This window comes from Trachemys scripta, chromosome 10, assembly GCF_013100865.1.
Source record: "Trachemys scripta elegans isolate TJP31775 chromosome 10, CAS_Tse_1.0, whole genome shotgun sequence".
Lineage (NCBI taxonomy): Eukaryota > Metazoa > Chordata > Testudines > Emydidae > Trachemys > Trachemys scripta.
In genome coordinates this window covers 51,855,900-51,872,100 of record NC_048307.1, presented here as the reverse complement: position 1 = coordinate 51,872,100, position 16,201 = coordinate 51,855,900, and the positions used below count along the sequence as shown (strand labels likewise).

Below are 16,201 nucleotides of genomic sequence, written 5' to 3'. Positions count from 1 at the left end.
CCTGACTCATCACATCACGAGACGACCCAGCCATGTACTCCACATCGTCATCCAGCTCCACAGCCTCTCCAGCACTTCCTCACTGGGGTTGAGTCCGGTGGCCGCTGCCTCCAGTCCCCCAGAAGTATCGATGGGGCTCTTGGCGGTGGAGTTGAGGTTGCCGCCGAGGATGGCATGCAGCTCCTTATAGAAGCGGCATGTTTTTGGCACCACACCAAAACAACGGTTGGCCTCCTTTGCCTTCTGATATGCTTGCCTCAGCCTCTTGATTTTAGCATAACACTGCTGCATGTCCCTTCCATGCCTCTTCTTCTGCATGCCACTAGCAATCAGCTCGTAGGTATCAAAATTCCTACGGCTGGTGCGAAGGTGCAACTGCAGAGCCTCCTCTCCCCATACATTTAGCAGATCCAACAGCTCCGGTGTGCTCCACGCAGGAGTGTGTCTGCTGCGTAAAGCTGGCGTGATCAGCTGGGAACAGGCTGCGTGAACTGTGCATGCTGAGCAAACAGGAAGAGGAATTTCAAAAATTCCTGGGCTTTAAAAGGGGAGAGGGGTGCATACCTGTGTACCTTCAGGGCAGCAGAGTTCAAACTGCTGACCAGAGCAGTCATGATAAGCATCATGGGACACCTCCAGGAAGCCAATTAGGGCAACATAACCAAGTGAGGTGTCTACACTGACGCTGTGTCACTAACTATGTCACAAAAGGCTCTATGCCACTTGTGAAGGTGGTTTTATTATGTCAGTATAGCAGGGGAGTTGTATCGGACGGAGGAGCACTTCAGTGTGTACACCTCCAGTCTTTTGTCGACAAAAGCTAACTTTTGTTGACAAAACTGTGTATGGACAAGATGTAAGTCAATGCTGCAATGTTATTAAAATGCTGGTATACTGTTCAACGTGCAATGAATAGTAACCATATATACAATGGCTGTTCATCTGCAAATAAGTTATCTGACACTGTTTCAAACAATCTAACAGATTTGCTAACTGAGAAGTTTAAAAGTCTAAATTTATAAATGCGGAATAAATCCTGTAAACAGTTGAAAACACACACACAAAAACCCCCATTCATTCTTGTATTTGCTTTATTTTCTCCGCATAAGGAACCCTGCACAGGCAATTCAAATTAAAACAAAATAAATATAGGACTATTCATGTAAAACTGTCCTTGCTAATGAACAATTATACACAATGTACAACTCTTCATGTTCACTGGGAGGGCTTACAAATGTACCATTCCCAACAAAAAATGCACCAAAATGGCTCCATGCAAAATTATCAAAAGTGACCAAAATATGGAAAAAAACTTACTGACTGCACTTTTGGGGGGGTTTTGCCCTTTTTTTTTTTTTTAAACAATCACCAAAAAATAAAAACATCTAATTTGTTGTTACATTTAGAGTAACTAAAATGTGGCCACTGCTTATTAATGTCTGTTTATGCTCCTAAAACATCAATGGTTACCATAAAATTGTGTCAACATTGAATTGGACTTAGGGCACTATTTGTAATAAAAGGAAGATGATTTTGTTCACAGAAAGTTAATAATCTGTGTCCGAGCCCTCTGCATTGTCCACATTGCGCGAGAGCATGTAATTGTCCATATCTATAGACCTGCAATTATTGATTGCATACCGCAAACGCTCTGCCATGATTAGTTGACTGGAGTACGGTGGAAGCCTCAGTTGAAAGAAACAAGTCTGTGAGGTAGGCAAGCTGTCATAAGGCTGTGGAAACAGACAAAAAGTAGGACATGGTTAAAACTGCAAAGGAAATTAAAAGGTGTAGCAAATTCAGTATTTTCCCTGCCCAAAAAGTAACTTTAAAAAAGAGCAACCCCCTCTCATCCAAAATAAGGTCTCATTAATCAAGCCAACAAGCAGTAAAGAATTCCTCTTAACAAAAAGACAAGACTAGTACCATCTTACATTTTTATAAAATTTTTCAGCTCAAAATAATTAAAACACCACCACTACCGTCCACCCAATAAATGATTTCAACCACCAATGACATGCATCTATTTTAAGAGTGGAACTTCCAGGTGTTTGTCTACTGCAATATATTAAATAATAATTTAGACCAAGCAGTAAAAATTTTGTATCCAATTGAAACTACAGGAGGCATGCAGGTAGACATATTACAATTATCCTAAATTAAAAAGTAAAGAAAATACCTTTTAAATACAAGATTAATTTCTGTTTAGAAAATAACTTCTTAAAGTGCAGAACTTAACATTTTGCTGCTCCTAATAATTATCAGTTTCTACTTGCTATCTAGCTTTCAAAATATCCCTTTCAAGGTTCTTTTCATATTATGATAATATGGAAGAGTGTTCCAATTGTAATGTGAATACTTAATTTTCATGAAGCTATATCCATAAGGTAGCTTTAAACACAGTTAAATTTGAGAAATAGCTGCAGTCAGTTTTCAACCAATGCATTAGAAGCCAGTGAGCTGCAACTGTATTTCTTGGGGTAGTGTCTGAATCTAGTGGGTTTCCACATGGGTAAGAGGGTGATATTTGGTGGCAATTGACATGCCAACAGTTTCAGCAGCTTCATTTCTAATTTCCATTTTCCCAAGTCATTTTATAATGTAGTATATTGAGAACGCTGTCATAGAGACGGAACAAGACTTCATTAGGATTGGTTTTTTTTTATCTTTAAAATACTAATCAGAAAATGTATTGTAGTAGGAAATTACTGTAGCTTAAATATGGTGCAATAATTCACACTGTGTTGTTTAGACACCAGCCTGAACTCCATCTAATAATTACATTTACACTTTATATGTTCAAAGTACTGAGTGAATTACAATATAATTCACGCAATGTTAGGCACTATTATATAATTAAATCCTATGGCTCTAGCAGTCAGAAGTCCACTCCATAATGCACAGTGCCTCTGGGCTTAATGTTAGTGAAATTTAGCGCTTTCTGCCAAAGGATTGATTAAAGTGGACAGAAATGAATAACATATTAAGAAAAACAGCATCTTACCCTATCAACCTTCATTATTTGGAATCGCTGAGAGATATCAGCAGTGTTTGCTGGCAATCGAGATCTTCCTGACACAAACCTCATGAAAAGGACTCTTTCCTCATTTGAAAACTCTTCGAGGGTGTGCCAGAACCACTGAACTAACTGGTGCTGTTCATCAACCTCTCTGTACCGCACAACTTTCTTCAGGACCTCAACTGAGATTTCTGGCATTCCACAAACCATCTGTTCCAATTGCTTAGCCGTCAGAAGAGACAACAAGGGAACTGGAACAATCCAAGACATTCCTTCTCTCACAGCAGCCACCTTTAACCCAAAAAGAATAGTTACTAAAAGAGTCATTACACTTATTTCGGATCCTTAGCACACAATCCGTATACAAAGATAAGACTTTGAGAATGAATACACATGTGGATGAACAGACTAAGACAGGGGTCAGCAACCTATGGCACGCATGCCAAAGGCGGCACACAAGCTGATTTTCAGTAGTACTCTGCTGCTGGCCTCAGGGGCTCTGCTGCTGGCCTAGGGTACTGGTCTGGGGTTCTGTCCACTGGCCCCCTGCCAGTCGGGGTCCCACTGCCAGCCCCGCTCAGCCCGTTGCTGGTCTGGGGTTCCGGCCATAAGCTCCTTGTCAGCTGGGGTCCCGGCCGCCGGCCCCGCTCAGCCCGCTGCTGACCTGGATGGACAGAACCCCAGGCCGCCAGCGGACTGAGCGGGGCCAGCAGCCGGGACCCCAGCTGGCAGGGGCCAGCGGACAGAACCTCGGGCTGGGGGCGGGCTGAGCGGCTCAGCTCGCTGCCAGTCTGGGGTTCTGTCCGCTGGCCCCTGTAAATGTAAAATGTATTATTGGCATGCGAAACCTTAAATTACAGTGAATAAATGAAGACTTGGCACACCACTTCTGAAAGGTTGCTGACCCCTGGGCTAAGGGTACAGTTTAAGTCATCACCTAAATACAAAAAAAACACGTAGTAATGCATATGGCTCCCCTCAAAAATTGTTGACTTGTTGCAGAGAATTATCTTTCACCAAAATGATTTTATATTACTTTCATGCTAAGAAAAGACCTCAATAAAATCATCTAAAAAAGTGGAAGAGTTATCAACACAAATGAGCATCTGCTAAACCAAAAACTTTGTTGTCAGCATACTGCTAGGACTGGAATGAAAGCATGTTAAAAAACAAGGTCTATCTTTGATCTGAAAGACTTAAGGTCTTGGGGTCAGTACTGAGAGGGCTACTGCCCTAAAGTGGAACAGCCATGTGATCTTGTGTGCATCTATCTTTGGAGAAAGAGGAAAATTAGTTCCCTAGTGTAATGTTGCTGTATTAAGATACAAGGCTCCCATTTGATTTACATAATGCTACTGTATAAGTGACAAAATAGCATTTCAGCAGATGATACAAAAGTATTTACATAGATTACTACATACTTTTTCAATCCACTTATTAAAAAGTGTTTACAGTTACTATTCAAAAGCAGGTAAGGTAAATATTAAGTAAAAATATATCCACCATCCATTAATAAGTTAAACAAATATTATTGCTTCCCAATGACATGTGCCAGATTATGTGCTGCTGTAAATGCAGGGTTAAAGGTGCTCAGCTTTCTGTGTGATTCTCGTTTTGTTTCCCAGTCAATTTAATGATCTCAATGGGGCAATTCTGATGAATATAAAGCAAGTCCTCAGTTTTTCAGTGCTCTTGTGGTCTTTCTTGACATTCTAGACAGCTGGATGTGAATCAGATTTAATTTAAAAATGACTCGCAAATTATTTGAAAAAACAGAGAGGAAAAATCCAATAAATGTGTAAACCAAAATCTTTGTTATTTTTGGCATATTGTGATGGTCACCATCCAGTTAACAAAATAGGTAGAGTTCAGTGAGATTCTCACCTGACGGTCAATTTCATGAAGTCTGTACTCAATTGCCCTCTCCACATATTCTTTCCTGTTTGAAAAGGTAAGTGGGATACTGTTCCCACCAGGAATTATGGGAACCATTTTACCATCAGCACTTTGTCCGACAAAGGAATCTAGAGGAATCATCTATTAACAGAAAAGAAAAAGTATTGTGCAGGATAAGATATTTGGGTAAAGTACTGAATTAAAAATTACCATCAGTCACTTAGCAATAACTATGAATATCAGATTATATCCATCTGAGGCAGTTATGAGGTGTCTGTTACCTTAAAGTATAAATGCCACCTCAATTTTTTTTTAAATTAGTGCATTGTAATTTAGATCAGTCTATAAAAACAACTGGATTCAGAAGATTTGTGGGGGAGAAGGGAGGAAGCATATTTCCATAGCTTACCTCATGGAAATTCTCTTCAGTAATCCCACTGTCTTCAATGTGAAGAATGCTGTTGAGGGTCTGCACATACAGCAAGTCCACCTCCTCTAAATCTTCCAAAGTAAGTGGGATACAACAAAGTTGCTTCCAAACCATTGGGGCCAAATGAAGATCTAAAGGCTTCTTGGTACGAATCGCCACGCCCATCAGAATGCCTAAGAACTTAAACTGCATCAGATGTTCATCTAAACAGGCTGAAGAGTTAAAAAGAAACCTAAAAGAAAACAGAAACAATGTAAAGGCTTCAATAAAATCAACGTCTCACTTCTTCATATGGCTACAAGTTAAAAGACAGCTATATGTAGGGCAAGATCCCCAAGTTTGCCATAGCAGCATTCAGCAAATCTGGAGAAGGGAAGAATAGGTAGATTGATGTTCTCTTTCTGCCCTCTTCCCAAATCCAGAAAGTTGCCAGAGCCAAACTGGCTCCAGCCACAAGCTAGATCAGGGATGCTCAGCCTTTTTCTTTCTGAGGCCCCCCTGCATAATATAAGAACTCCACGGCCCACCTGTGCCACAACAACTGGTTTCTGCATATAAAAGCCAGGGCTGGTGTTAGGGGGTAGCAAGTAGGGCAACTGCCTGTGGCCCCATGCCACAGGGGCTCCTGAAAAGCTAAGTTGCTCAGGCTTTGGCTTCAGCGCCAGAGTGGTAGGGCTCAGGGACCCAGGCTTCAGCCCCATGCGAGTCTAACGCTGGCCCTGCTTCGAGGACCCCGAAACCTGGACCCCTGGTTGAGAATAACGGAGCTAGAGCACCTTCAGTGTTGCTTTAATTTATGCTCCAGCAAACCTAGCTGCTAGAGCTACCCCTTGGGAACCATTACCTGCAGGCACAACATGCTCTGGCCTTGCCCCGTCCCTCACCTTGAAATAACCCCTACATAACAAGGGTGAGAAAAAAAGAGTGCCCAGGATGGAGCAATCAAGAAGCCTCAACATTTGTCAAAACAGCTGTTACAGGAAGTTTTTTCTTCCATTTTGTCAGCTAATATCCTGTAATAAGATGAAATGCTGTCCAACTTACCTATCCCTATTGTAGCCTACTTCAGCGGTAGCATTTGGGGAAGGAATAAGCAGGTCTACCACACCAGTTTCAAGTTCCTTAAAAATAAAAATAAAAGTACTTCTTAAACATTATAGTTCAGCACATTGTATTATCTTAATGATAATTTTGCCAGAAGAAGCATTTTGAATTTTTTTTTAGGAAATCAGCACATGGTAAATATTTTTACCATGATAAAACTAGAAGAAAATAACAGAATAATCTAAGAACCAGAAATCTGTGTCTGATTTGTGATGGTATTTTATTTAAATTGATTTTGCTGCATTTCTGAGGCTAGCACAGAATAGCTATGTACATACTATAGTAACAGCATTTAATGGCACCATCAAGAGTTAACATGCTATGCAAGATCTGCTGTCCTCCTCCCACATTGTGGAAGATGCATGGTGGCCCTAGTGTAGCCTCAGAAATGCTGCCACTCGAAGGCATGGCCAAGGAGAAAGATTTCTTTCCTTCACGCAGGTACCAGTGCACACACTAGTACACAGGCTGGGAATCAGATGAGAAGATTTGGGCCAAAGTGTTGCACAACAGGAAGTGGTCATAGGAATTGAAAAACAACTCACGTGCTTTGAGATATTTAAAATATTTGTCATACCTGGCACATTTCTGTAATAGTGTCATCAAACACCCCCCCTGCATCATCAGCCCCTTCTCCAACCAATTTCACTTTCCAGGCACGGGAAGGTAGGCGAAGATCTGAAGCATTCAGCTTTACCACTTGTCTTGCTATTTGTACAAAAATAGGCTTACATTTCCGACCTCTTCAATGAAAAAGAAAGTGACAGAAAATGTAATTCACAGAAAGATCACTTTTGTATACTCTAAAGGCTTGTCTACATAGTAGGGTAATGCGCACTACAGGGGTGATTTCTAAAGCACGCTAAAATGTTGTGTGTTAATTGGTCCAAACAGAGCCTTCGTGGTGCGCACTAGAGGCTACAGAGTTCACTTTAATGGAAAGCGCATGAGAGAGAGCCTTTGATACATTATAGCAGGGTCTACATAGACCAATTAATGCACATAGAGCCGGCCCCAGGATTTTTGCCGCTCCAAGCAAAAAAAAAAAAAAGCCCCTTGAAAAGTGCTGCCCCAAGCACATGCTTGGGACGCTGGTGCCTAGAGCCGGCCCTGAATGCACAATATATTAGCATGCTTTAGAAATCACATCCCCCCTGTATGGGTTGACTTAGGGCTTGACATCAAATCTTTCACAAACACAAAGGAGCCAATACTGACCTGGTTGATATTCTTTTTACAGTAATTTGAGGCCCGTAGTTTTTCCCCTGAACCATGGTTTTTCCAATGGAGCGTACCATGGGAAGTGTGTAGACTCTTGGTGCCAATAATGGTCTTAGTTGTCCTTGGACTATTCCCCATGTTCCAGCATTGTAATGAGATGTGCTGTTCTGTAATACAACAGCATATGCATAACCATAAAATGCTTTACTTTATTCATATTAATTCCAATATTTCTGGAATAAGAATCTCCATAATTAAATACTACCTGAACTTTCCTCATAATAGTTCAGAAATTGATGAAAATATACAAAAAGAACTACATAAAAAGGGATTTTAGTCTTACCAGAATCTTACAAAAATGTTTCTCACCAATTATAGATGTTAGGCTAATGGGCTTATGACATTAAGACTGAAATGTCAAGAGTCACATAAATCACAATTTATTTAAACTATTTTTGGGAGAGATTGATTTATTGAAGTTTTTATTCTACAGACACAAAGACAAGAGAGCACTATTACCAGAATTGGATTTTGGGGGAGTACACTTTGGTGACAGGGCACAAAAATAAATTTGTTAACTCATTTCAAAATAATGTTTTACCTGGTTATTGGGGCTGAGATTAAGTAATCTCCATGAAGAGTACATGAGGTCTGAAAAATGATACAGCAGTCTGAGTCTTGCTCTCACTGTATGAATGCTCACTTCCTTCAGTGCCCCATACTGTGGTGGAATGGCATCAGGTAAACCAAGCTGTAAAGGCACTGACACACCTACCACAGAAAACAAGAAATTATTTCATAAAGTGCCTGATCTTGCTCCTCTTTAAGCTAATGGCAAAATTCCTGTGGGCTACAGTGGAAGCAGTTTTGGGCCTACAGTGAAACAAATTTTAATAGACAAGAAAAGATATTACCTCACCCACCTTGTCTAATAATATCCTGGGACTGACACAGCTACAACAACACTGCATACAAATTTTAATAGGTTCTTGCTGTATTATACTGTATACAGGGACATGCACTAAAAGCTCATAAAAGCCGAATAAAATATAATACAAGCAATCATCTATTCTTCACCTGGAGCTCTCGGTGGGACAGGTGGGGCAGTCCAGGCGGCACTGTGACAACGTCCTGCCGAGATCTGTCGAATATTCTTTCCTTGTAGAACAGTTATTAAGGTGGGTTCTCTGACATGGTTGGTATGGCCCAGTCCAAGCTAGCAATTTACAACAGATTTAAAAAAGGATGCATCATGAGGTTCTATTAATAGGACCAAAAATTAGCTTTATTATTTGCAAAATTCTCTAAGCAGAAGTTCAAAAGGAATAGGAGATGAAAACTGGTAAGATGACACTCTCAGCATATGCTGGGAGAGAAAACTTTTACTAGAGAACGTGATATAGCATTTACTAGCTATATTGCTTTAATATATTACACCTATGATTAAAGAAAATAGCTGCCTACATCAGCTAAATCACATTTAATGAATAAAATGACATTTAAATACAAAATGGATAAGCTATTCCACATAATTGTGACCTACATACCTGATAAGCTTTTAGACTGACTAATGGTTTATGATTTGTGACCAACTTTGTACATGGTGTTTTGCAGAATAAAAAAAAAATATATATTTTGTGATTCAATGGCTCATAATGACTGTTTAATAATGATTATTATTTGTGTTTTATTATTTCTGTGTTTGCTATTTAAAGTTGGGGTTTTTTTTTGGTTTTAATATATAAATTCCCACAATAGGCTTTTAAAATGTATCCTCTGTAAATGAAAAACATTTATTGCATACAGGTCTGTCTTATCTTACGCGGGGGTTCCGTTACGCAGTTAGCACGTAAAGCGAAAACGCGTATAGCCAAAACCCCATTGAGTTCAATAGCAGGCAAAATTGCCCGCACTACAGGCATAGTATTAAAATTGTTGTTTTTCTCTTTTTTTTTTTTTTTTGGCCGACCGCGTAAAGTTGAAATCGCGCATGTTAAATGCACGTAAGATGCGACAGATCTGTATATTAGTTTTTCCTACTAAATCCCATTTGAATTTCGACGTTGCAGTGGAGGACATATAAAACGAACAGTCTTTTAGAATACAGACTATATATTTTTTTAAACCAAACAAATGTTTACTCTGCCATAAAAATACAATACTTTCACTACAGAGGAAGTCCAAGGCTTTTTCTTTAGGGATTAATTCAAAATAGCCTGCTCACCCCAACAATGCTGACGTACCAATCCCTCCACTATCCTCGGAACACCAGTTGCACACACTTCAAGTCTCCTGCTTAAATCTGCAACCCACAAAATGGTCAAAATGCCATCTCATAACCCAAATCCAACAATCCATGAATCTGCAATGGTTTGACAGGTACCATGGGACATTTTTTGGGTCATGGACCAAAACAGACCAATAACTATTGCAACAGACCATGACAACTCGCTGATAATAACTACAGCTGGTCAAAATGTTCAAATTGGCCATTTTTTGTTGGAATTTAGATTTTTCCAAATGGAAAAAAAATGATTAAATTTTTACAGTTTGTTTTCAAGTTTCAAATTGGTTGTAAACGTTTTGTTTAAAAAATTAGATGAAATTTTGAGAAATTAGTAAAAAAAGTTTCAAAAAATTTGTGACATTTTCACCATGTTTTCAATAATCTCTATTATAACATTTTTAATTTGGGGGAGAGGGGAAAAGTGCCAATACTGCATCGTATTTTTCTTTACTTACTCTTCACTAAAAGATTCCAAGTGCATCTAGGAAGCTGTACTTATTCTTATGAACATCTGAAATAAACATGATATTGTACACACCTGCCCTTCTGAGTTGCTACCCCAGGCATACACATCACCAGATGATGATAAAGCTAGTGTATGCTCTGCTCCTACAGCTATATCTTCAATGAAGATTCCTGACAGCACTGGAACTTGCTGTGGTCTGTTGTGATTTCGAGCTCGGCCCTCAGGCAAGCCAATCAGCCGATCTAAAATTGCACAAAAAATTCTCATGTAGTACATAAACACCACAGTCCTTTCTAAGGGCTAATTTTATTATGGGGAGAGAGAGACAGTATTAATGTAAGTGGATACTAATGGCATTGGCTAGAAACAGACCTAGTGGGCACTTATTTCCCTGAAAAGCTTTGTCAGTATCCCTCAGTACTGATCTGAATTTCCTGCTATTTGTGTTGTAAGCCTGATTCAGCCAATCACACCTTTTGGTGCTAGACTGTACAGTGATTTTGTGATTAAGGTTGATGTCCACAAGGAGGTAAATGAAGAACATTCAACTAATTTCACTTGAAGCCTCAATTCTATAGATTTCTACACAGCCTCTGTAAGTGCATGGTTAATGACAGTAATTGAACATGGGTACAATCTATACCTCTGTTCATATCAAATTTAATCAAGATTCAGGAAAAAAATCTGAAAGGTTACAGGTAAATGAGGTTAGTGTTTATATTAAGTTTGTATTCCTTGAAAAATAAATACACAACTATTAATTTGGATTTTAAGAATGCGTCAAAAAGTAATTTGCTTCGGAAGGTCACATTTACATGAGACTCTAGCACAATCTGTAGAGTAACACTGTATTATGATTTCATATATTTTATATCTAATATTCTTCCTTTTTACTTTTAATGATTATATTAGTGGTTATGCAACAGTGGAGGGAATTATAGACTAATAATTGCCAAGTCTATAAATGATCACTTACGTACTGTATGATTGGGTGGGTATCATATGGTGGGGTCAATAATCTAAAACATTATTGGCTTCTATATAGCTTTAAACGTATGAAAGCCTACAATATAGAAATCCCTCTATATGGGCAACTTACCTTGTCCAAAAGTATATACGTGACCATCTTTTGTCAATGCAACAGAAAACTGCGTTCCACAGGCAACTTTCTTTATTCCAATTCCACAAAGAATATCCACTTTCTGAGAATAAGAAAGAAAGAGCTAAATACTGTTCTATGAGTATACATATGGAAAGTAGACAAAAAATTCCTCCATTTCCCCCTCACCCCAAAAAGTGGTTTATAATTCTCAGAAAGACAATTTGTGTGTTATAGCTATAGTGTGGCTCTTGTATTAAACTTGAATGTATTAAACAAAGACACTAATATCTTGTAAAATGTAATTATATTAACATATTATTCCACGTTAAATGAGTCTGAATGCATCTCTATACTGAGGTAAAAATCTCACTCCTTCAAGCTAGCCTTCAGGTTTCTACTATTTCTAGAGTTGCAGAAGGGTGGTTGCTATGGTTTATAGAGACCATGGTTGTAATTATTAGTCTCAGGCCTGGTCTACACTAACCCCCAATTTGAACTAAGGTACGCAACTTCAGCTACGTGAATAACATAGCTGAAGTCGACGTACCTTAGTTCGAACTTACTGCGGTCCAGACGCGGCAGGCAGGCTCCCCCCGTCGACTCCGCGTATTCGTCGCGCCAAGCAGGATTACCGGAGTCGACAGGGAGCACTTCTGGGTTCGATTTATCGCATCCAGACAAGACGCGATAAATTGAACCCAGAAGTTCGATTGCCTGCTGCCGAACCAGCGCGTAAGTATAGACAAGCCCTTAGTTTAACAGAACAATGGATAATTGCTTGCATGCTAAGCACTCAGGTGGGAATTTTCAATGGAAGTTGGGTGCCTAATTCCCACAGGCTCCTTTGAAAACCCAACCCTCAGATACCAGTGTTGTAAAAATACCAGCTAGTTATTCATGTAACTATACTAGTCAATATATTGCCTTAGTAAAATTTTCAAAAGCAGCTAAGTCCCACTGAAAGTTACTTATGCCTTTTTGAAAATTTACATCATATAAAAAATGAAACAAAATAAGAAGTTGAAAATTTGCAAACACACATTTACAGACATTAAACTATTATTCAAAGAATAATTTCAGTATGAATTCTAACCTGTGGTGAGGATTTTGCTGTGGAATTTCCCAGACCAAGTTTTCCATAATCTCCATCTCCAAAAGCCCACACCATTGAGCCATCTGTGGACACAACTACAGTATGGTTTAGTCCACAGGCCACCTGGTAAGTGTAATATAGTTTTAATTAGTTTTTCATCAACTTACTGATACAAAAAAATAAAAAGCCACATTCTGAAAAACAAAATAAAAAAACCTGAAACCCTTTTCTAAACATTTAGAAAAATATGTTAAATGTTAAAAACCTTTGTTTAAAATTTTATACTGATGGTATATAATAGCGTTTATACATTAACACCCTTAAATAACATTCTTTAGACAGTTCTTCCCTCACCTAAACTATAGAACAGCTTTCAAATTATATATCCTCATTGAAGCTCTTTAAACATTAATTCAGTAATGGTTAGGGCTAAAACAACAAAGACTAATTTTATCACTCTCTTTTTCACAATTCAATGTTTATAAATGTTGTAAAATGGGGACACACCATTGCAGCAAAAAGATCAGATTATTCAATAAAAAATAATGAGAGATTATTATGGTTAGATATTTGAGAGTTCTGAGTGTATTAAAAATGCAGAGGCAGTAAAAACCATCAACAAAAATTATAAAGAGAATTCTTAAACTGACATTACTAAGAATCATATAGCAACTGAACATCCTCAGGCACAACAGTTACTAACAAAATACATTTTGTTACATAATTGCATGTAAGTAATACTAGATAAACCATGCCTGTCCAATCTGATAACCCTCCAGTGCTGTCACTCTTTCAGGAAGTTTCTTGTTGGAAGTGTTTCCTAGACCCAGTCGACCATAGTCACCATTTCCAAATGTAAACAATTTGCCATCCGCGGTCACCACTGCTGAGTGTTTAAAGCCACATGACATCTAGAAGCCAGAATTAATATTAATTTTAAAATGGAATATTAGCACCATACAATTCAAGAAAGAGGAGAACAGAACTTTCTGAATGCAGACCTAGTCATTCATTACAGTTTAAGAGGATAATTAAAAACTGGACTAACTGAATAAATTAGCTGTTTTACACTCTTCATGTATTTCAATAACAATGTCATAAAACAATTAAAAAGTCTAAATACAGGATGATATGGGGAATTAAAACATAACCAAAGACAGACAGAAGAGTTTTCCCCCCAACCCTCTCAATAATCAGTTTACACAGTAAAGGAAGAAGTTTGAGTTCACTTGCTTCAATTTGTACCAGCACACCTAGCTGGGATTCTTATTCATATTTCTGTGATTACTGAATTCTTTAAAAAAGCATGCTAAACGATTTGCCTTGCTTTCCAGTGTTACATTACCAGGTCAATTATATACTGTGTAAATTCCGCACCCCTGTCTTCTGTTTCCCATCTTAGTCTCAAAAGAATTACTTATAGCAAAGACCTTTGTTTCAATTTTTATTTTAAAATTTCCCAGGAATTTATCAGTGTTAATTACAATGTTTTTTTAAAAAAGGGTGAAAATCGGAGCAAAAAATTAACTTCAGAGTTTTCTGGGTAAATATTGTGGGATGATAGGACAGATAAAAAGCACAGATTTACCTAGTGTAATGTATTGGATTTTCTTAATATAATCAGTATTTTCAGTGGTCCAAAATTTGGATGAGAACTAGTAAAAACCAAATAATAGCTTTTGTAAAAGCCAAGAATTTTTTAAATGAAAATAAGTAAAAACTTAAAATGAAGGGCCTTATCAACAGGGAAGAAAAGAATTCTCTCTCTTGGTAAAGAATTTAGACTCCATTATCCCATGTTTGTCAAATAATGTCACAATACAGTGCATAAATATGAGATCACCAGGTACACTATGTCTGATAAGTCAGCTCATCTCCTGGTTACACCAAAAATATAAAGATAGAGAAGTTTTCTAATGAACCACACTATGAAACACAAAATGCCTCCCCCTCCATTTACAATATTATTCCTGCTCACATAAGTATCAACTACTTAAAAATTAATAACTGCCTACATATTACAGCATGTTTGAATGCAGAATGTTTTAAACTTTTATTTGAAATTTGTAAAATGTGCAATATTAATTACAGGAAATTTATAGTTTTTCCAAAACTAAGCATAAAGTTAAAAAGATGGTATTTTTCTAACGGTATCTTCAGCATAACAGTTCTTATTTTAGTGATGTAAAACTACAGTAGTAATCATTAGCCAGTCACTATCTCATAGATGCGCAAAATTATTTTATATTGCAAATATACGAAAAATCAATGGTGTCCTATTTGTCCATGGTGAATGCAGACAAAAACAAACTTGTAGTGTTTTAATATTTGAACAGAGATGCAGCTAAGCATGACAATACAGTGGTTGCCTTACAACAATCAACACAGTATGTCAGTCATATTTCAGTCAAACTGAAACTGAACCAAATGATAGTATATATGATGGTAATTGAGATTAAAATTATGTACTGTCAATTATTCAAGCCAATATAGATATATTGCACAGTTGAAATCAGCATAAATGCTTGGGCTGCAGTTCCTTAGTATAGAAGAGGGAGCTGCCTCAGTGCATTCTCCACAAAGTGCCCTCAATTTTGGAACCAACTCCCCAACTTGGGCTGAAACAGCCTGAATTTCTTGACCTCCAGGGCATGCTGCAACCTTGTTTATCTACCCAGGGTTTTGAGGCATGAAGGTCAGAAAAGGGGCTGATATTTGTGTGGCAATAAAAATATTATTGGGATTGATTTTTATTATATTTGTTATTGTTTGTGTGGGGGCGCAGGCTAGCTGGTGGCTTTGCTTTTAATTTGATTATAGTTTTAATTTTGGTTAAAGACACCAACAGCCAAAGACAGGCACTTTTTTGTATATTGTTACAATGCACGTCAGTACCAGTACTGTATTTCACTATTTAAACGAATTTAGAGCTAGTGAAAAAGGCTAGTTTGACATAAGAACGGCCATACTGGATCAGACCAATGATCAGACCAATGAAGTATCCTGTCTTACAACAGTGGTAAGTGCCAGATTCTTCAGAGAGAGTGAACAGAACAGGGCAATTTATATAGTGATTCATCCCTTGTCGTTTAGCCCAGATTCTAGTGGTAAGAGGTTCATGGACACCCAGGGCACGGGATTGCATCCCTGACTGTTTTGGCTAACAGACATTAATGGACCTATCCTACATGAATTTATCTAATTCTTTTTCAAATCCCTTTATACTTTTGGCCTTCACAGCAGTCACAGCAATGAGTTTTGCAGGCTGACTGTGTTGCGTGAAGCAGTACTTCCTTTTGTTTGTATTAAACCTTCTGCTTATTAATTTAATTGGGTGACCCCTGGTTCTTGTGAGGAGGTGTAAGTAACTTTCCCTATTCGCTTTTTCCTTGGTCTTGCTCATGATTTTATAGACCACGATCATATTCCCCCTCAGTTATCTTTTTTCCAAGGTGAACAGTCGTAGTCTTTTACATCTTTCCTTACATGGAAGCTGTTCCATATCCTAATCATTTTGGTAGCCCTTTTCTGTACTTTTTCCACGCAGTATTCCAAGTGCAGACATAACATAGATTTATACAGT

General features: G+C 38.1%; 1 protein-coding gene across 7 annotated transcripts in view; it reads right to left on the bottom strand.

Moving 5' to 3' along the window:
• Positions 1-1,073: 1,073 nt before the first annotated feature.
• Positions 1,074-16,201, bottom strand: part of HERC1 (HECT and RLD domain containing E3 ubiquitin protein ligase family member 1) — a 206,680-nt gene continuing 191,552 nt past the window's right edge. For 6 of the 7 annotated variants that reach the window (XM_034783387.1, XM_034783388.1, XM_034783390.1 and 3 more), the window contains exons 66-78: positions 13,374-13,529; positions 12,619-12,741; positions 11,523-11,625; positions 10,496-10,665; positions 8,748-8,886; positions 8,272-8,441; positions 7,668-7,837; positions 7,027-7,192; positions 6,390-6,466; positions 5,325-5,577; positions 4,904-5,056; positions 3,005-3,310; positions 1,074-1,733 (exon numbers count right to left, since the gene is read on the bottom strand). In XM_034783387.1, coding sequence (XP_034639278.1) covers positions 1,548-1,733; positions 3,005-3,310; positions 4,904-5,056; positions 5,325-5,577; positions 6,390-6,466; positions 7,027-7,192; positions 7,668-7,837; positions 8,272-8,441; positions 8,748-8,886; positions 10,496-10,665; positions 11,523-11,625; positions 12,619-12,741; positions 13,374-13,529 — 2,172 coding nt within the window. In that variant the 3' untranslated portion in view covers positions 1,074-1,547. The remainder of the gene's footprint in view (positions 1,734-3,004; positions 3,311-4,903; positions 5,057-5,324; positions 5,578-6,389; positions 6,467-7,026; positions 7,193-7,667; positions 7,838-8,271; positions 8,442-8,747; positions 8,887-10,495; positions 10,666-11,522; positions 11,626-12,618; positions 12,742-13,373; positions 13,530-16,201) is intronic. The other variant, XM_034783393.1, reaches the window with a different exon arrangement.